Genomic DNA, 20396 nt, shown 5'->3' with positions numbered 1-20396 from the left:
TATTCTTAATGTTACAGTCAGTTCTTAATACAGTCCTGTAGGTGTGGTCTGAGCAATGCACAACAGAAAGGTCCTCTTCTTGATTCTAAGACTTTATGCTTTCATTAATGTAGCCTAAGACTATGTGTTACTTCCTCATTGTTAACTCCCACTGAGATCTCTGATGCCCAAGTTATTGGAGGAAATTGCGTACCAAGGAGAGGAGGGGAGAACCCCAGCAGAATGTGTGTTTATTACCTAACTGGAGAAGACTCCAACCCACATCTACTGGGCACCCATGTCTAATCCAGGCATGAAGGGTCCATATTTGGAGGTGTAAATTAGGAGGTGACTGCTAAGAAATAAAGGCTGAAGAAGGGGAGAGAGGGAGGGAGAGAGAGAGAGAGAGCGAGCACCTGCTGTTTATGATCATAGAACACCCCTATCTGAATGGCAGCTTGAGTGGGAGCCTCCTTCCAGGCCTGTCAGAATCTCCAGTTGCTACCAGTTGAGCTTGGTTGCAGGTTCTGTCACAGCCTCTCTGTCTTTCCCTTTTATCACATCTCACTACCTCGCTGTGCACCTAGCAAAATGAGAGTATTCCTCAAGCCCCACCCGCCCATGCGTGCAGGCTCCCTTTACAAATGTCTCCCTGGGATGGATCTCTATTATTTCACCAAAAACATCAGAGGAAGAATTTGTCCTGCTCCACTGAAGACATGATTACCTGTCCTCGTTACTGCCTTAGCTGAGTTTTTTGGCTGCTCCCTGGAAAAAAGGTAGAGACAAAGAAAAAAAAAGTATCTATAGCTCAGCCGAGCCAGTTTTAACCAGGACTAAATAAGAAAGGAAGGAGGTAATTCAGGACTATCTAGTCAGGGGATAAAACTAATTTCTGAGGTGCCTATGTGACCCCATCTCCACATGGCACCCATCCCACGGGTTGACTGACCCCTTTTCTGTTCCTTCCATGTCTGTCTTTTGCTCTGACTCCTATTTGGATCATTTCAGCCATGGCTAAGATCATAGGTGTCAGACCAGCTTGGACTCCAGGTCAAGCTGTGTCCTCATATGGGGGGATACTAATATCACCCCCTTTCCGGGCTTGTGGTGAGTGGCATATGAAGTCATGGTGCCCGGCATGGAGTAAACACTCAACAGGTCAACTAATATGACTCCGAGTTATTATTGGGGTGCTTATTTGCCTCTTCCTTGTAGATGCCTCATCTGCATTAGTAGGGGAAGAACCGCTGAGGCTCAGAGAGGTGTGCTTTTGTACTCAGGGGTGAGCAGATGCTAACAGGCAGATCCAGGATTCGAACCTCAGCAGCAGGATAAAATAATTTTGCACCTGTTTTTTACCATGTCATTTTGTCTCACCTCTTTGTATGCACACTGTCTATTTGATTAAGGATGTGAAGAGCAGCATTTAGAACNTCCTTGTAGATGCCTCATTTGCATTAGTAAGGGAAGAACCGCTGAGGCTCAGAGAGGTGTGCTTTTGTACTCAGGGGTGAGCAGATGCTAACAGGCAGATCCAGGATTCGAACCTCAGCAGCAGGATAAAATAATTTTGCACCTGTTTTTTACCATGTCATTTTGTCTCACCTCTTTGTATGCACACTGTCTATTTGATTAAGGATGTGAAGAGCAGCATTTAGAACCTCACCGTGCATATCTAGCAAAATGAGAGTGTTTCTCAAGCCCCGCCCACCCACACATGCACGGAGGTCTTTACTAGTAATAAGGACGTGGCAATGTTGCAAACTTTATAGTGACCTGGCTTATCAAATGTTTTAACATGCATCTCCTAGACCTTTTCATTTGCCAAGGTTCTGAGAAGCTTGTTGAGGTGTCTGAAGTCACACAGCAGCTAGGCTAGAACTGAAGATCTGGTCTTCTTCCTCCAGACCTGCTGAGCTTCTATTCAGGATCCTCTGCTTTCCCTCCCCCGATGTTGGTCTCCAGCTTTCTGCTTTCATTTCTGCGTGGTGGTGGCATGCAATCACAAATAATAAAGCAAGCCTGCTCTAGCTGTCAGGTAGAAATGGGAAATTGAAATTATAAGTCATTAAATGGAAAATCCTGAGCCTTATAGTAACACCAACTCAGCCTCTATCCATTACTGTCTGTATATTTAGCCAGTCTATTTTTAAGAGTTTAATATTGAGAAATAGGACATACTTATAATGCAGCTGCATTAATTTCACGCCAAAATCTCTTCCATAGTTGCTATAGTTAACTTACATGTGTTTAAATTAATAACCACCCTTTTGCACTGGGAAGATTTGTCCTTAGTTTAAAGGGAGATGGGTGAAAAATCTGCCCGTTGGAAGTAGTGAGAATTTTACACATCTTACAGTCTGCTCGCTGGCCGGCCCCCTCCCCCACCACAGCCTAGATCAGTCATGCACTTCTTCCACTGTGCGTATTTTCCATATTCCTCCCTCAGTGCCCAGTTATATAGACTATAAAACATATGTTCGTCTATTCAGCAAACATGGCTCAAACCCTGAAAGCTCTCAATTGATGTGTTAACAGTCTTTATGCCACGGAAGACACACGTTGATTTTAAATGGTTGTCATTTCTATGATCATTCTCCTTATTATCATTAATATGGTCTGAAAGGAAGCTGGCTGAGAGGGGTCCTTTCATCTACTCCAGAGTCATTTCATTAAACCATGTTTATCGGTCCCACTCCAAAATGAGCCATGAAGTAGTATTTGAAGGTATTTGTCCAGCTCTGCTATTTATAGGCCATGTGACCCTTGAAAAGTTAATTAACCTTGTTGTACATCACTTACACATTTGTAAGATGAATATAAGGAAATGTATGTTGGAAGGTTGTGTATCAGTCAGTTCTTGCCACAGAAATGCTATATAACAAGTAATTACAAAATCTCAGTGGCATCCACTAATAAACACTGATTTGTCACATATCTGAAGATCAGGTGGGGTGTCGTGCTCATCTCAGATGGGTTGGCTCACCTGCTAAAGGTTGGCTGGGGTCAGTGACCTGGGCTGTAGGGGTCAGGTGACTGCTTTTGGTGTTGCAGAGTTGTGACTCTCCCATGAGCTGTTTGTCTGCCTTGAACCAGCAGGCTAGCTGGCACAGGTCCTCCTCAGGCTGGTGGCAGGTGTACATGTGGGATGTCTCTCGAAGCCCAGACTATTAACTGGTACACCCTGATTTCTGCCACATACCATTGGCCAAAATAACTCACAAAGCCAGGCACAAGTCAGAGGTCAATGAGTACACTCCATCCCTACTGAGGCTGTGCAAGGCTACGGGTGCAGGGAGTGGGAAAGGAACGAGGCTCATAGTTCCATAGACGGCAGTCAGTTATGAGAATGACATTAAATGATGTTAAATGATGGCTGTAGTTACCTTAAAATAATACCTGTCACATTATAAAGATTCCATAAATGATGTTATTATTATAGTTGTGATTGTGACTAATGAGATAATCTTGGTAAACTGAAATGTTATGTTTAATTGAATCTTGCTGTAAGATAAACCAGAAGCCTAGCCAGGTAGCTCAGGTGGTTAGAGCATCGTTCTGTTGAGGGTTCAATCCCCAGTCAGGGCACATAGAAGAATCAACCAATGAATATATAAGTAAGTGGAATAACAAAACAGTCTCTCTCTCTCTCAAATCAATCAATAAACATTAAAAATAAATATATAAAAATTAAATAAATGTTTTGAAAAATACAGACCAGAGAAGTTCAAGATAACTCTGGGGAGTTACCCACATTTGCCCGCATTTCATGAAATCAAGAGGATGTTAAATTTCTGGGGAGGAAGGGAGTAAGGGTAAGAGCATGGGACTCTCTTGTCTCTGCCAACCAGGTGCCAGGAAAACAACTTCCTCTCTGGCTCATGATGATGGAGCTAGACCTTCGTCAGAAACAGATATATATCCGCCCCAGTGTTTGCTACAATAGAACTAAAATTTGTGACCTGGTGAAAGGTCTCTGAGAGGTGAAAGCACACACTTGAGAGCACGACACAACAAGCAATGGAAGCCACAGAGGCCCATGAATAGTACTGTATTTTCAGGATTCACGTCACAACCAACCATACCCAGGTCCCAGGTTATAGCTAGATCCAAGGTATAACCATGATGGGCATTAGCTGAAGTACAGTGGATGGAGTCCCTGAATGTTACAGGGGCCAGGGATGCCAGCGAAATTAGTACGCGGGAAGGCAGCAGGGAATTAGAGTACAGTCTTCATTCAAAGGCCATGAGTTACCCAGTAGGGAAATGGAGAGCTTAGCCTGTGTTAAGCCTCATCTTGGTGCAAGGCCCTCTCTATAAGCTCACCCCAAGCTCATCACTTAGGCTGGATAACAAAAATGATAATAAAGGCTCTACTTTATTGAGTGTTTAATCCATTTGAGGTACCGTGCTAAACACTTGGCATATATCATTGCATTGAATTAAATGGAAAAAAAAATTCCACAAAAACTCACGATGCATTAGGGAGATTTACGCTCGACTGTTTACAGATGAGGACCTGGGGCTTAGAGAAGTTAAGGGACCATATCCAGTATCCAATGTCACATAATGTATAGGTGATAGAATGGGGGTGTAAACCCAAGTTTGTCATACACCCCATGTGTCTGAGATAAGAACATTAGTAGGTACAGGATGGTGAGGTGGGAGGGCAGGACTCTCAAAACAGCTGGGTTTTGAATGGGGATCTGGGAGAGTCAGCCCTTCTTCCTAGTTTGAAGATGGACTTTCTTGGTAATAAAATTGTGTATCACTTTAAGCTCTGGAAGAAGCAAACTCTGTGGGATTTTCCCTAGAGTCCTCTCCCCTTCCGCTTGCTTGACACTACTCTTTATATTGTCCTCTTTACCTGGGATAGCACTCTTTAAGGCTCAGCAGGGTTGGCATTTCCTCTGGGAAATTTCCAAAGCCTCTTTGCTCACAGAAGTAATCAGAGGGCACATTTTCAGTGCTCTTGTCACATGTCTCTTTTTATCTAGACATTTAGCACAATCTATTTTCATTGCCTTGGGTTTTTTTACTAAACAGTATCACGCTTTAAACAAGGGACCATGTTCAGATCATCACTCTGTCCCCGGTGTGCCCACCTCTGAAACAGTGCTCAGTAATGGTGTTGGATGAAGAATTCCCAATGTGTAAATACAGGTGCCCTCCAGTGCCGAGGAGTGCTGAGCCACACACACGGTCTTCCTGTGCCTTTACGGAAGGGGTAGGTCTAGGAGAGGAATCACACTAGTGACTCTGAGTCCCATCATGTCCTGGACATGGGCACTTCACTATGTCAAGTGGAAAATCCAGATTTGTTATGATGAATGCTTTAAGATCTTTGGGCATTAATAACAGTAAGTCTCATCTTGAAAATCCTTACTCTGTGCCTGAAACTGTGGTAAGCATGTTTAGCATTTTATTGAATCCAAAAGCAGCTTCCTGAAGTTGGAGTTACAAAACCCATTTTAATACTGGGAGAAGCTGAGGCTAGGAACAGTTAAGTGATTTGCCCACATTGCGTAGCTGGTGAGAAACTTGGCTAACATTCCAAGCTGTGACCGATTCCGGAGCCTTTTTCCACAGCTGTGCCTTGCCACCAGGGTGTAACAGCGTGACTAGGACGTCTTTGCCCCAGCCTGTCTGGTCGCTTACTCTTTCTTTCTTGACTTGAGCTTGTTGGCTTGTCACATCAACTCCAGCCTGACCTTTGAAAACTCTCCTTTGCTTTTCTGGCTCCATAAAATGGAAGGTTGTGAGGATGGCGTTAGTCGAAAGAAGCGGAAGTGCATTGTACACTGAAGAGCGCAGTTCCCTGTGGTTATTGCATCAATATTACTGAAAGCATATCTTATACATGTTTAGAATTACAGGGCCATGGAGGAGGAAGCGTCTTGGAGACTGTCCACATCCTGGTTAGGGAAAAGGGGACCCGCTCCCAAGTGCCTGGAAGGGATTGTATTTTTTAACTGAACAGAGGAAAATATCATTGAATTTAATTCCATCATGCAAACTCAGCCTGGTTCTCCAGCAGAAATTATGACCACCGTACAGGTCTGCAGATTCACTGGCATGCTCACGGTCGTATGTAGAACAAAAGGCTATTTCTATGTTTTCCAATTTATATTTGTTGCCATTTGTTAATTTGTCTTGTCCGCAGGCATTTGCTTGAAGATAAGCTGCACCAGGCATCAAAGGTTTAAGGAAATATGTGGGAGAAAAAACTACAAAGTGAGAAAACTCTACCCATCAACTTTTTATCCCTGAAAATTGGGAGGAGTTGGTCATTTAAAAAATGTGTACATAGGTTTTAACTGTGTTGTACTGGCGGAGTATTCTCATTTGGCTGAGGAACACTGACTATTTTCTTCCTCACTTATTTCTTTCCCATCACCATTTATTTACCCTATACCCTCTTCTACCTCCACCCATCTCCCCCTCCCCCCTGTAATTTCACTCTGTTGTCCACGTCCCTGAGTTCTTTCTCTATTTTTTCCTTATTTGCTTGATTCTTCTGTGCCCTCCCTGCCAAACCCTCCCCAGAACTGTCAGCCTGCTTTCTTCCTGTGTGACTGTCTCTACTTTGCTTGTTAGTTCAGTTTGTTCATTAGATTCCACATGGAGTGAAATCATATGATAACTGTCTTTCTCTGACTGGGTTATTTCAATTCTTTCTTTTCATGAAGTGGTGACTTCTCTATGAGACTGTCCTAACTTTCAAATTCCATGTCTCTTTGCATTTATATTAGGTTTTCCTGGGTGAGGAATACTTTAGGACTGGACCATCTTTTCTTATTTCTGTCCTTCCAATTCTAGCCTTTGAGTGAACCCAGCCCAAAGCCAGGGGATGCAAATCAAGGTCTGTATTAGGGTTCATCAGAGAAACAACCAAAATGAGATATAGACATAGGTTGGTTGTATACATCTTAACTCTGTCTATAGAGTTGACCCTTGAACCACATGGGGGTTAGGGATGCTGACCCCCTGCACGGTAGAAAATCCGCACACAAATTGTAACTCTATGTATTTACTGGAAAAGCAAATCTGTATGTAAGTGGACCTGTGCAGTTCATACTGTGTTGTTCAAGGGTCAACTGTATGTATTTATCTATTTATATATCTGTATCATCTCTATCTATTAAGAGATTGATTGACTGACTTTAAGAAATTGATTAGTACGATTGTAGAGGGTGATGAGTCCAAAATCTCCAGGGTAGGCTGGTGCACTGCAGACACAGGGAAGAGTTGATGTTGCAGCACAAGTCTGAGGTAGCCTGGTGGCAGAGTTCCCTTTTCCTTAGAGGAACAGCGGCCTCTTCTCTGTGAAGGCCTTCAACTGATTGGATGAAGGCTACCAACAGTATGGAGAATAGTCTGCCTTACTGAAAAACCTTACTAATTTCAATGTGAGTCTCACAGAAAAGTGAGTCTGACCAAATGTTTGGTAGAATGTTTGACCACATGTACGGGTTCCATGATCTAGACAAGTTGACACATGTATTAAACATCGCAAGATCTGAGCTACAGGGATCCTAGAATTTGGGAATGCAGGGATGAGTGGAAATAGGAGACGTGAACCTTGGTCTGCTGCTTACTTTTATCATGACTTTGTCTCTTAGTACTTCTGGTTTCACATCTGAATAAAGGGAGAATGTATACTCTCTAACCTAATTTTTGAAATGGATGTGTTATAATGCAGATGGCTTTCAAAATGAGTGAATGGATTGAGTCACCAATCATGGTGCTAAAGGGTGAGAGAAACTTGGGGAGTGACTGTTCTCTCTTGAGCCCATACTAGTTCTTGAAGCTTTGTCACACAATTTACATACATAATTATGTTCGGCCCGCCCCAAAACCCTGCCAACATCTGCAGAGGAGGAAACTAAGGGTTATATAAAAAAAGGAGGGACTCAAGGTTATGCAGTGGCAGAGTGTACATTCAGACCCTTTTTTACTTCCAATCAGCAATATGGCCAGCTCATGCCCACCTGCACCTTGGTTCTCTGAACATAGTTCTGTGATGAGACGACACTGGGAATATGGCCGTGAGCTCAGTTGCGTACCTCCAGGTCGGACAGTCGTAGCCATCCGCTCTGAGCAAAATTCTTCTGACATGGCTAGTCAGTCTCCAATCAAGAGGAGCCCCTGGCTCCAGCCAGACCCAGGCTGCCTGGGGCTTCTTGCCCAGATGATTTAACAGGGGCTGGGCTGTCAGAGTTACTTTTCAGGTCACATCCAAACTCCAAGACTGAGTTATCCATTTCCATCTCCCAGGCAGGCCAGAAAGAGTGTGTGTGGAGTGATAGAGTGGATGGATCCATAGGATTCGTCACTGTGACCTGGATCCAATCCCTGTGTCTGCCATTTCTAAGTTGTGTGACCTTAAAAGACGATTTACTTCTCTGAGTCTCAGTTTCCTCATTTCTGAACAGCAGCTAATGGTACTTCCCTTTCAAGGTGGTTAGAAGGAATAAATGAGGAAACACAAGGAAATGCTAGTCTTTTGGCTTGGCAGAGTTGGTATTCAAGAATTGAGGGGCCTTCTGCCAAGATGGAGGCATAGGTGGAAACCCTGTGCCTTCTCCCACAGCCAAGTTTGAATACAACAAAGGTTTGGAGAACAAGGACACATTCAAAGACCAGAAAATTGAATTATACGGAAGTCCGACATCTACGAACCTTTCAACGGGGACGGTAAGAGGGGCGGAGCCAGCAGCGGAGCTGGGTCGGGCAGGACAGATCCCCAACCTAGGCGTACAGGCAGCCCGGAACCAGTCGGGGTGCGGGGCAGACTGACCGCGGTCGGTCGCACATTCGCGCACAGTGAGATGGACCACGCAGGCCTCGGGGGCGAACCCAGTGGTGGAGGGCTGATGGCGGTGGCACGCTCGAGTGCAATGGAATGAAATGTGTGGGCCTGGTGACGGTGGTGGCTGCGGCGCCCTGGGGGCCGCGGCGACAGGCGGCAGATGGGACACAATTGTTCCTCTTTGACCCCGCCCCCACGTACAAAGTCACAACCCAGCAACTTAGTTGCCCTGCTCTAGTGAACACCTTAGGGCTCTGATCCTGCTACGGAACAGCACAAACCGCCCGAAAGATGGCGCAAGAAGAACTCAAAGTCCCAGAGCCGATGACTCTAAGCGACCAAGAAATTGCCAGCCTCTCAGAAGCACAATTCAAGACACTGTTTATCAGGATGCTAACAGAACTGGTTCATTATAGTCACAAATTAGAGGAACATATGAAGGCTAAACTAATTGAAATGAAGGGAGATGTCCAGGAAACCAATAGCGATGGAAAGGAAACTGGGACTCAAATCAGTGGAATGGACCAGAAGGAAGAACGAAACATCCGACCAGAAAGGAATGAAGAAATGAGAATTCAAAACAATGAGGAGAGGTTTAGGAACCTTCAGGACATCTTTAAACGTTCCAACATCCGGATTATAGGGGTACCAGAAGGGGGAAAGAAACAGCCACTAGTGAAAAACGTATTTGAACAAATAATAAAGGAGAACTTCCCCAGTCTGGCAAAGGACATAGACTTCCAGGAAATCCAGGAAGCTCAGAGAGTGCCAAAGAAGTTGGACCCAAGAAGGAACACACCAAGGCACATCATAATTACATTAGCCAAGACTAAAATGAAGGAGGGAATCCTAGAAGCAGCAAGAGATAAGGGGACAGTCACCTACAAAGGAGTACCCATCAGACTGTCAGCGGATTTCTCAAAAGAGACCTTACAGGCAAGAAGGGGCTGGAAAGAAGTATTCCAAGTCATGAAATCCAAAGACCTACAGCCAAGATTGCTTTATCCAGCAAAACTTTCATTTAGAATGGAAGGACAGATAAAGTGCTTCTCAGATAAGGTCAAGTTCAAGGAGTTCATCATCACCAAGCCCTTATTATATGAAATGCTAAAGGGACTTAGAAAAAGAAGATGAAAAATATTAACAGTGAAAGGACAGCAAGCACACAGTTATTAACAACCACACCTAAAACAAAAGCAAAGCAAGAGGACAGCTAGATCAGGAGTGGAACCATAGAAATGAAGAACACATGGAGGGTTAGCAACAGGGGGGTGGGAGGAGGAGAAGGGGGGAGAAGGCACAGAAAATAACATAGATGGTAGGTAGAAAATAGATAGGGGGGAGGGCGAGAATAGTGGGGGGAATATAGAATCTAAAGAACTTGAGACACATGGTTATAAACTAAGAGGGGGTGAATGGTGGAGGAGGGAGTGTGCGGGTGGAGGGGAATGAAGGGGGGAATAGAACAACTGTAATGGTATAATCAATAAAATATATTTTTAAAAAAAGAATTGAGAATTTTCACCCTGGTTGGTGTGGCTCAATTGGTTGGACTATTTTTCCATAACCAAAAGGTTGCTGGTTCTGTCCCTGGACTAGGCTGTATGGAAGGCAACCTATTGGTGCTTCTCTCTTGTATCAGTGTTTCTCTTCTTTCCTCACTCTCTGAAAACAATGAAAAATGTCCTCAGGTGAGGATTTAAAAAAAAAGAAAGAATTGTGAGTTTTCTTTTGACATAGGCTGAATGAGTAAAGAGGATGATAAAGGCAATCCAGGAACTTGAACCTGAACTTAGATGAGTTCTAGTGATAAACCATCCCAGGCTGTAAGAGGGGAGAGAGGAGCTGGTGAGAATTTTATGCGGGTTGTTGAGTATCGGCGTGGACACAGTGTGTAGCATCTGTTCTGCAGGGTAGAGTATCACACAGAGGCTTGCCTGGTATCTGGAAACCAATATATCCTTCATGCCTTGGCAGAGACATCCAGGGTCCAACTTCTTTTCTTCCCTTTTTTCTTCTTGTGCCTTCTCTTGTCTCCTCTCCTGACCTTCCTATTCCTCCCTTTCTTCTCTTTCCCCCGAGTTTTCCTGCCCTCGCCTCCTCTTTCACTCTCCTTTGTCTCTTTCTTTCCTATTTCCTACCCATCATCATTAAACACAATTTTACTTTCTATTCTTGCTTTCTCTTCCTCCTCCCCCTTCCCTTTCCTCTCATCTGGTCTCTCTCTCTCTCTCTCTCTCTCTGTCTCTCTCTCTCTCTCTCTGTCTTGGCCTGGGGACAAGGGCTCCTCTACTCAAGCCGCAGTGGTTCATTTCATTGAATTATCTCTCGAATGTCAGTTAGAAGGAGACGGCTCCCCCCATTTCCTCCCCCCGCCTTTCCTGGGCCCTGCCACGATGCTCAGATCAAGCACCATCTGTTGCATTCATCCAGGCGACAGGCAAGCATTTTGCTGCTCTGGGGAGGAAACGCTCAGCGGTACCAGGAGGTAACGGGGCTTGTTTGGACAACTTGATAGATTGATATTGATAGAACTACCGAATGGGGTCGGGAGGGCTGGGGTAGGAGGGAGACTGGTTCCCAGGATGAAATAGGCCATGGAGGAGGGGTTTGCCCAAGCACAACCACCCTAAACCTGTCTAGGCTTTTGGTCCTGTTGCTGAGGCAAGAGCAGCCAAACAGATGGAAGGGATTTTCTATAGTCAGGATCAGAAACTCTGCAGCTCAGGGGAGCAAACCTCCCCTCTCTGTGTCTTCCTCTCACCCTGCCAGTCAAATCTGTGTCTGCTTGGGAGAAAGTAAAGCAGAAATAACAGGATGGGGTGAGGCTGACCTTTAGAAATTGCCGAATGTCATAGCCACGATGAAAAGGAATGATGTTTCAGTCAAGGTTCTAGATGGACAAAGAAGGCGTCCTTCAATGGGATCTTTAAAAAAAATTCAGTGAAGTGACTATTAATAGAGGTGCAGGCAGAGTGAAAAGAATGTATATGGGGGCAGAGGGAACTAGGGATAAGAATGATCAGGAAACCACTACCAACCCTGTGAACTGTGAAGGGGCAGGGGGAGCAGCTAGTTTTACTGGAGCCTGTGAGAACAGTGTTTGTGGAGGAGGGGCAGAAGCCGTAATGGTCAGGGGTCCAAGTCTCTTATCAAAATATGACATAGAAACAGGAAGGGCAAAGGATGACATACCCCCAAATTGTGTCTTTCCACGTGCAGAGCATCCCACTGGGCAAAACCAACTAGTAGATAACAAGGAGTGATGAAGTACACCAGAGAGGGTCTGCTTCAGGACAGGGAGTGGGGCAGAATGAACCTGGGGGTGGAGGACGGATTTGGGGGTGCAGATGGAGAACAGACAGAATAGATCAGGAATGTTGCCTATACCATGCCATACTGTTCTGAGAACTACAAACACTCCCTCTCTAGCTATTCAAAGGAATGTACATATAGAGTCTCTGTAGAGTCCCTCTCTCTCTCATGAGTGCAAGACCCACATAACTTACTGTCTACTCAACTTCTCCACTTAGACATCTGGAAGACACGACTAAGTTTTCCTATCTAAAACATGTTATCCTCAAGGGCTTCTCCTCAAATTAAGAGGTACCATCATTCCGGAAACCTTTGTGGTTTCCGGAAGATCAGAAGTCACACTCCTTACCTCCCTTCTCCGTGTCCACCTTTTCCAATCACTCACACCTTCAGAGGGAGTTGTACCTAAGAAATCACTCTGATGTGTGCACTTCTCTATCTCTACTAATCTGTTTCTGTCTCTTCTCTCTGCCACGCTGTCCACTTCTTTATTTCTACTTCCACTACCCTGACCTGGCTACTGTCAACCCACAGGTGGATTCTGCACCATCTCCACATTGATCTTACATCCATTCCCGTCTTTCTACAATGGAGTCTTCTTTCTGCTATCAGAGCAATCTTCCCTAAGTGAAAATCAGATCAAGTCACTGTCCTATCTAAAACCTTCAGTGAATTCTATTCCTCACAAGGCCTAGAATAGTTAGGGTTAGGGTCAGGGTCAGGTTAGGATTAGGACGTCTCCCCAGCTTTATCTCAGGCCACTTCCCAGTGTTTCAGGCCCAGTGGCTGTTGTAGTCCCTTCTCATATTTCTTCCTTCTCCCAGGGTTGGGGGGAATCTTTGTTTAGACTCTTCCCCTGCCTCTTTTGCTCTTTTCACTCCACTCTCCCACCCCTACCACTTCCTTCTCACTTGATTAACACATACTCTTTTCAGACCTTTGCTTCCTCTAAGGAAGTTTCCAAGACTTTCCTAGACCATGTCATGTTCCTCAACAGGGCCTCTTATATCATCTTTCACATCTGTTTTATTATATGTATCATTTGTACATTTTACAGTTCCATGTCAATCCTCTCATTGACGTTCGGCTTCCCGTCCAGATGGTGGGCATCAGGAGTGGGTTTTGCTTGTCTGTTTCCCACGATGGTACCTCGTAACAGACTGCCTGGCGGTGTCCTCTGCAAATTCGTATGTTGAAGCCTTTACCTCCAATGTGACTATGTGTTAGTCTTCTTGGGCTGCCATAACAAAGTGCCATAGACTCGGTGGCTTCAACGACAGAATGAGTTTGCTCACCATTGAAGAGGCTGGAAAGTCTGCATTGGTGGGGCCTGGCGTTTACACAGCTGTCTTCTCACTATGTGTTCATGTGGCCTTTCTTTGGTGTGCCCTTCAGGAGAGTTTCTCTTCCACTTTTTATAAAGACACCCATCCTATTAGGTTAGGACTCTACTCTTATGACCACATTTAAGTTTATCTGCTAAAAGCTCCATGTCTGAATCCAGTCACATTGTGGGTTAAGGCTTCAAGATACGAAGTTTGGGAATACACAGTTCAATCTGCAGTAGACCATATGGTTTGTTGCTCTAGGTTTTGGACTGCAGTATGGCATGGCCCTTACAGTTTTGGGCAAATCACTCTCCTGTCTGGGTTGAAAGCACCAGGGTTGGGCAAGACAGTGCTTCTCAGAGTTGGACTGTAGCTGCTGGTGGCGGGGCTCTGCATCCCAAGCTTGGGATTTGGGATCTTGGCTCACCTTTAAGTAGGTAGACCTGACTGAGATTATCTGGAGAGAGAGATGGCAAGACAGGTAAGTGAGGAAGTTATAATGCTACCACATGGTTGGTTTGTATTGCCATTTGTCTTTTCCCATAGCAAACATAGATTCTCCACTGTGTTCCCAAGATGGGACTTCTCACAGAGCCCAATGCTTCAGCCTGCCTTCTGGGTAGGAGCTACCCCACAGACACATCTGCCAGCTAATGAACTTTCCTGGGAGAATAGGAGCTCCTTAGAAATCAGTGTTGGGATGTTCAGAAACTTTCTTCAACCTGTCTAGTGAAAACCCTCCAAAAAAACCCAAGAAGTGTTGGCATATCCCATCACTTGGCTTTGGATAGCAGGTACCTCAAACTGAAGAAATTTTCCAGCCGCTAAAGGCAGAGATGGAGGGCGGGCTGAGCTGGAAGGTTTCAAAGTTGGAGCTCTCTGTGGGACTCTGTGGGACTTTCTCAGAACAAAGGCACTGAGGTCATTCAGCCTTGTTCCTTTTCTTCTTTCTCCTTTCCTCTTCTGGCCTCTAATATGGCTTCTCTCCTTCCTATTCAAGCTTTTCTGATTTTTTTTCCTTTCATCCTTCTTCTTTTTCTCTCTGTCCTACTGACCTCACTTTTTCTACCATTTTCAGTTTTAAAATTGTGTGAAAATGTGGTTACTAACAAATCATGGGGCAGGACTGATACCAGTGGAACACTGGACTGGGAGTTAGAAGGCTTGACGTTCCACGTGCAAGCTTGGAGTAAGTCATATGCCTTATTTGGGGGCCTCAATTTCCTGAAGTAAAATGGGGGTGTCGTACCACGTGCTGTATGTATCACAGTACTGTAGTTTTGTCTCCTGAATTGTGCTTTGACCCATGCGTTGCTGTCTCCCTTCACTGCCACTGTTCTGGTTCAGGCCACTGTTGCCACTGGCTGGCTCCCGCCCAAGCCTCTGTGCTGGCCTCTCCTGTCACTTGTACTCGGGTAGTCCAGGCTCCTCTTCATAACTATTATCCAAGGAACTTAACGTGAACCTGCCGATTTCCTGTTGCAAACGTCTCAGTGATTAACTTTTTCCACTAGAACACAGTCCAAACTCTTCAGCGTGACTTAGAAGGCAATCTGAACCTTCAGTCTCGTCTCCTTCTTACGCGCTCCATTGCAGCCAGGCTCAACTCCTTTCCATCGCTCAGGCAGCGTGCTTTTTCTGGCTTCAGGTCTTTGCACAAGTCTCTCCTTCTACCCAGGGTGCTCTTATCCCAAATTTCTTTAGTAACCCCACCCTGATCCTACCTTCTTTGCTCATTTCTACTCATTCTTAAAACTGCAGTGAAGATATTGCCTCCTCCAGGAAGCCTGACCTGACTCCCAGAGATGACCCTTCTTAATGCTCCTCTCATACTCTGTACTTTCCTATGACAGAGGTTTCGCACAGCATTGCCCATTCCTACCAAGAAATGAATTTCTTAGATCATGGATTATGTCTGACTTTTCACTACCATATCTTGAGGGTTTGAGGCAGTGCCTGGCTAACACAACAGGTGTTCAGTAAATAAGTGTGCAAGCCAGTACATACATCTATACCGGCTCTGTGCCTTCTGTGTCAGCCCTGGGTCAGGGAGGGAATTCCAGGGACTCCGCATCAAGCCCTAACCTCGGCCCCGTTACCCATCCTGTAGCTGCAGCTGAGGCGACGCAGGAGACAGTGGAGTCCCTGATGCAGAAGTTCAAGGAGAGTTTCCGTGCTAATACACCCATCGAGATCGGTCAGCTGCAGTCAACGCCACGCAGCGCCTCGGCAGGAAAGCGGAAGCGGAGGAGCAAGTCACGAGGTAGGCTCCCCTCCCACCTCTTGCCAGGGCTTCGGTGGGCTGTCCCCAGTTTCTGAAGATACCAGGAAGAGCTGTGCCCTCTTCCCTGTGCTCACAGAACTTGTGCCACTGTCTCCCAGATGCATCATTGCAGTGGAGGCCTTGGAGACCTCGACCTGTGCTCCCTGGGCAGAGCTAAGGTTTCTGAGCCCCAGTTGCCTCATCTGAAAATGGGGTTGCATCATCCACCTTTTAGAGTGGGTGAGAAGATTAGCAATAGTCTATGGAAAGTGCCTGTCATGGCAGAGCAGGTGCTCTTTAAATTGTAGCTGGTGTCATTTTGGAGATGGCAAGAGAGGCAGAATGTTCTCATGGAAGGATCCTCAGGCTGGGATCCCAGAGCACGGTTCCATCTCATTCTTTAACAGCCTGAATGATAGGATGGCTAGTTGAGAGTAGGCGCATTGTACGTTAGACAGAACTGGATTCCAATTTCTGTTGAATTATGAATTGAAATTTCTGTTCTAATTCAAATTAACCAGCTATGTCACCTTGGCCGGTACCTCTGCTCCTCCAAGCTACCCCCATGTCACAGGGCTGTTATAACATCTTAGCACACAGTCCACCACGCAGTGAAAAGTAGATGTTTCCCTCATTGCCTTTTTCTTCCTCCTCCCTTTCTGTCCTCCTCCTCCTCATCATCATCATCACCCCTTCCTTCTTCATCTTGTGACCATTTGTATGACTTTGTAGATGAGACAGATCCCTTTATTATTGGCTGATGTCCAAATATCATCTCATTTTTTTCAGCCCATTCAGTAGTCTCCAGCTGGTTTTTGCCTCTCCCTTCTCCAGTTCCCATTTGCTTGGTTCTTACCATGTCACTCTCCTCTTTCAGAGCTTCAATGGCTGTCCAGTACCTTCAGAAGTGTTCAAGCTTCAAGGCTACAAGAGAGCTCTGCTCTCTCTTCTAAATCCATGTTCTCCACTTCCATAGTTTTTTCCATACCATTCTCTCTGCCTGAAATCTCCTATCTGGATCCTATGAATAACTGTGGTTGTGTGTTGACACTTATTCCAAGCATTAGTCCAAGTGCTATGTGTATCTTACCTCCTTTGATCCTCAGCAACCCTAAGAAGCAGGCACAATGATAATTTCCATTTTGCAGATTGTATCACTAAGGCACATGCTGCTATAGTAATCTGCCTAAAGGGCCATCCTACTAAGTATTACAGCCAGGAAGAACCAAGCGGTCTGAGTTCCAGACTGTAATTAAACTACTGTGTCCTTTACTAGTGAAGTCCTACCTGTCTTTTCAGGTTAACTTGAATGGCACATTTCCATGAAGACATCACTGACTGTCACAGTCACAGATCACTACGAATTCTCCCATGTGTGACTTCTCCCACTTCTTTTTACCTGTGTTAAACACTGATTTTCATTTTTCTTGTAAGATAATTTTCTTTTGTCTGGCTCTCTCCTTAGCTAGACAGAGAGTTCTTTGAAAAGTTGGAAGTATCTTACTATTTGAATCATCTTTCCATTTTTGGGTCTAAATCCGCACTTGCACACATGGTGGACACTTGCTGTTTGTTAAGAGAATGTCTAGGTGTTAATCCTGTGAAATGCTCTGTCTCAAAAACCGATATCTGCTTGTTATGCCTTTGTCATAAACTGAGGCAGAAATTGGTGGTAAAGTTTCTTTTTGCAACTCATGTGGTCAACCCCAGTGTAAACCATTTGAATGAGAAAGAACAGTTTCTTTGAAGCCAACAATGCCTGGGAGCTAATTTGAGCCAGGCTACTTTCAATTTGCATAGCTTTGGAAGAGACATCCAATGTCTCTGAGCCTCAGTTTCCTCTTCAGTAAAATGGGGGTGCCAGTCCCCACATCAGAAGATTGCTGTAAAAATCCGGTGAATGATTAATGCAGACTACCTTGAAATGCTCAGCTAATGTTTACCAGGAACTTAGTAAATGCTATATTTGATCTGGGAGGGACATTCAGGGTCATTTGGAATTCTGCTCAGACATCCTATCCATCTTTATTCCTCCACCATTCACCAAGAATCACCTTCCTTTATCTCTACCAATACAGCTCCCATAAATATGCTTCATTCCAAGTCCATAACCTCCCCTTTCCTTACCAGCCTGAATTCATTTCCTTAGTGTTATATCCTAAACATTTTTATGCCACTGAATTCTTCCCTCAAAATTTCCTTTCATACACCACAATTATCTTAACGAGGCTCCTATCATTGGGCATTTGATGTTTGTAATATTTCACCACCATAAACCATACCACATGCACCCTTTTTTTGCCCAAAACTTGGCCTTTGAAACTGGTTCTTTCTCTTCTCTTAGAGAGCAGAATTTCAGAATTAGATTATCAAAGAAAATCTGCTATTTGACTTAGGCTGTAATTAAATATCAAGTTCTTTCAATTTACAAGTTAAGTGGGGCCTAAGGACCATTATGACCACTAACTCATCTCCCATCTGCAACTATACCCTCCTTGAGGCTCAGCCTCCTAAAGGCAGCCAGTGTAATCTTTTTAGGAACGTAAACCGATAAGGTTGCTCTCCTGCATTCAGTCATTCAGTGGTTTCCTGTTCTCCGTGGAATGCAATCCAAACTCCTTGCTGTTGCTTCAGCCCCTGTTCTCTGTGCATGGCTCCTGCTCTCTTCACTCGATTGTCGTTTCCTTGGGTTCAGGCACAGGGACTCCCTTCCTGTTGCAAGAACAGAGAAATGTTTCTCCCCTTTAGAGTCTGAGAACTGGTCTTCCTTCCCCTTGTCGTGCCTCTCCTCACTCCCCAGCTGCTCTCCTGGCTAGCCCCTTCTCATCTGTCATCTCTCAGCTCCAATGTCAACTCCGCAGAACTGACTTCCATGACGACCCAACCGAATGTTTTCCTCCTTTCCACCCTCAGCCTGCTACCGTGACATCACCCTTTTGTACTTCTTCCTTAATATTACAGGCTAAAATTGCTTTTGTTTGCTTTTTTACTCTTTTCCTCTCTAAGGCATGTTGCACATTCTTAAACCAAACACGTCAAAATATGTAATAAATATTTGTTGAATAAATGAGTGCATTAACCTCGGAGATCATTGGAAAGTGGCCCAGTTTTCTAACTATCAAATTGACGTTGAAGGGGGACCCAGGATAGCCTAGAGCTTGCTGGTACAAACCTCCTGGGAATCCTGTTTCCCCCAGAGAGAGGCTCAGTGATGCACAGCATAGTAAATGTGTTCAAATGGACATTGTTAAAACAGTTTTTAAAATGGCTCATTAACATTGTGCTCGTGATTGTACTACCACCATGGGATAAGGTTTTTGCAAGAGAGAGTCCAAGGAGAGTTTGCACTAGCCATGCACATCCCTGCTCACACACTTCTCACTACAGGTTCTCGAGATTCTTTTGGGTAAAAGAACTTCATGGTTCATGAAAGTTTGGTGAATTCTGTACATGCCTTCTTCCTCTTGGAAATTTCCAAATGCATCTCAGACTACTAAAGACCCTAGAAAGTCGTGCACTACAGAAAGCAGGGTTTTGTGGTTTACCTCAATGGCTACAAAGTCATCTTGACCACAGACTCTATTCCCCATCACCTCCACACCCCTGCTCCTGGATCATTTATTACCGTTTTGAGGAACAGAAGCAAACACAGAAGCACAATTGTGGAAGTGCTCTATTAGCTTACACTGATCACACAAACTCCCAAATACGGTGGTCTAACTTTCTCATATTCCTAACTTTCACAGTCTCTCTTCTCTGCCTGCCACCAAGGTGGCTGTGAGCCTCCTGGCCCAGAGTGGGAGCACCTGACCTCCTTCTGCTTCATTAGGCTTTGCGCCCAGCCCATGGTGCCCAGAGGTATATAGGAAGCCGCTGTGATAGAATGGAACATGTGGTAAAGAGCAGCTCCCATGTATGTTTGTAGTGATGGCTTCCTCCTGAAAGGACCGTGGATGCTGAACTATATCATCCTTCAGCAGACAGGAAAACAAGCAGTGGGGGACTTCAATTCTGCCTGTTTATCTGTGGTGGAGTTTTATGGGGATAGCTGTTGGGTAGTCAGTCCCCCAAGTTCATGTGCATTGTAAAGGAGACCTTGACATTCAAATGAAGCAGGGTAAGATTTCTCTGGATGTGAGGGAGGGGTTCCTGAGGTCCAGTGATCTTTAAAAGCAGGAATTTGTATTTGAAATCCAGTTCAACCATTGGCTAACTGAATGATCTTCAGTAAATGAAGAAGCTATATTTAACCTCATGTTCTCATTGGTCTAGTCCAGTGTCTGGCACGTAGGTGACCCTCAAAAAAAGAGTAGCTAATATTTTTGTTGCTACCAAGGTCCTACTCATTTGGCCTCCACAGGCTCCCACATCCAGCCCCTCCGATCTAAGCCATCGCCTCTGACTTGGTTGAGGTTTGATTATCCATCACCCATATCCTTGCAGCCGCCTCTTCATCCACAAACTCATCTTCCATTCTGATGGCTGGAGCAATTTTTTGGAAACACACTAAGTCTGGCCATGTCACTCTTTTGCCCAGAGTGTTTTCCTGCTGTTCTGTCACTGCTATGGGGGACCTCTCAAGCTTTTGCAGTGAAGGCAGATGAAAATCAACATATCCCCACCCAAAGGATCTGCAGCCTTATTCAAAAGACACTTGTCCTAAGTCCCAAACCCCAGTTTCCATCTTTAAAAAAAA

At 44.9% G+C, this 20396-nt stretch overlaps 1 protein-coding gene across 2 annotated transcripts in view; it reads left to right on the top strand.

Moving 5' to 3' along the window:
- Positions 1 to 20396, top strand: part of ASTN2 (astrotactin 2) — an 829294-nt gene that overhangs the window by 230359 nt on the left and 578539 nt on the right. For both annotated transcript variants that reach the window (XM_037059148.1, XM_037059147.1), the window contains exon 4: positions 15548 to 15700. In XM_037059148.1, coding sequence (XP_036915043.1) covers positions 15548 to 15700 — 153 coding nt within the window. The remainder of the gene's footprint in view (positions 1 to 15547; positions 15701 to 20396) is intronic.

The sequence above is a fragment of the Sturnira hondurensis genome, unplaced genomic scaffold (assembly GCF_014824575.4).
Source record: "Sturnira hondurensis isolate 20B ecotype Veracruz unplaced genomic scaffold, ASM1482457v3 Scaffold0010448, whole genome shotgun sequence".
In the NCBI taxonomy this organism is placed as follows: Eukaryota; Metazoa; Chordata; class Mammalia; order Chiroptera; family Phyllostomidae; genus Sturnira; species Sturnira hondurensis.
This window is presented reverse-complemented; position numbering and strand designations above follow the sequence as displayed.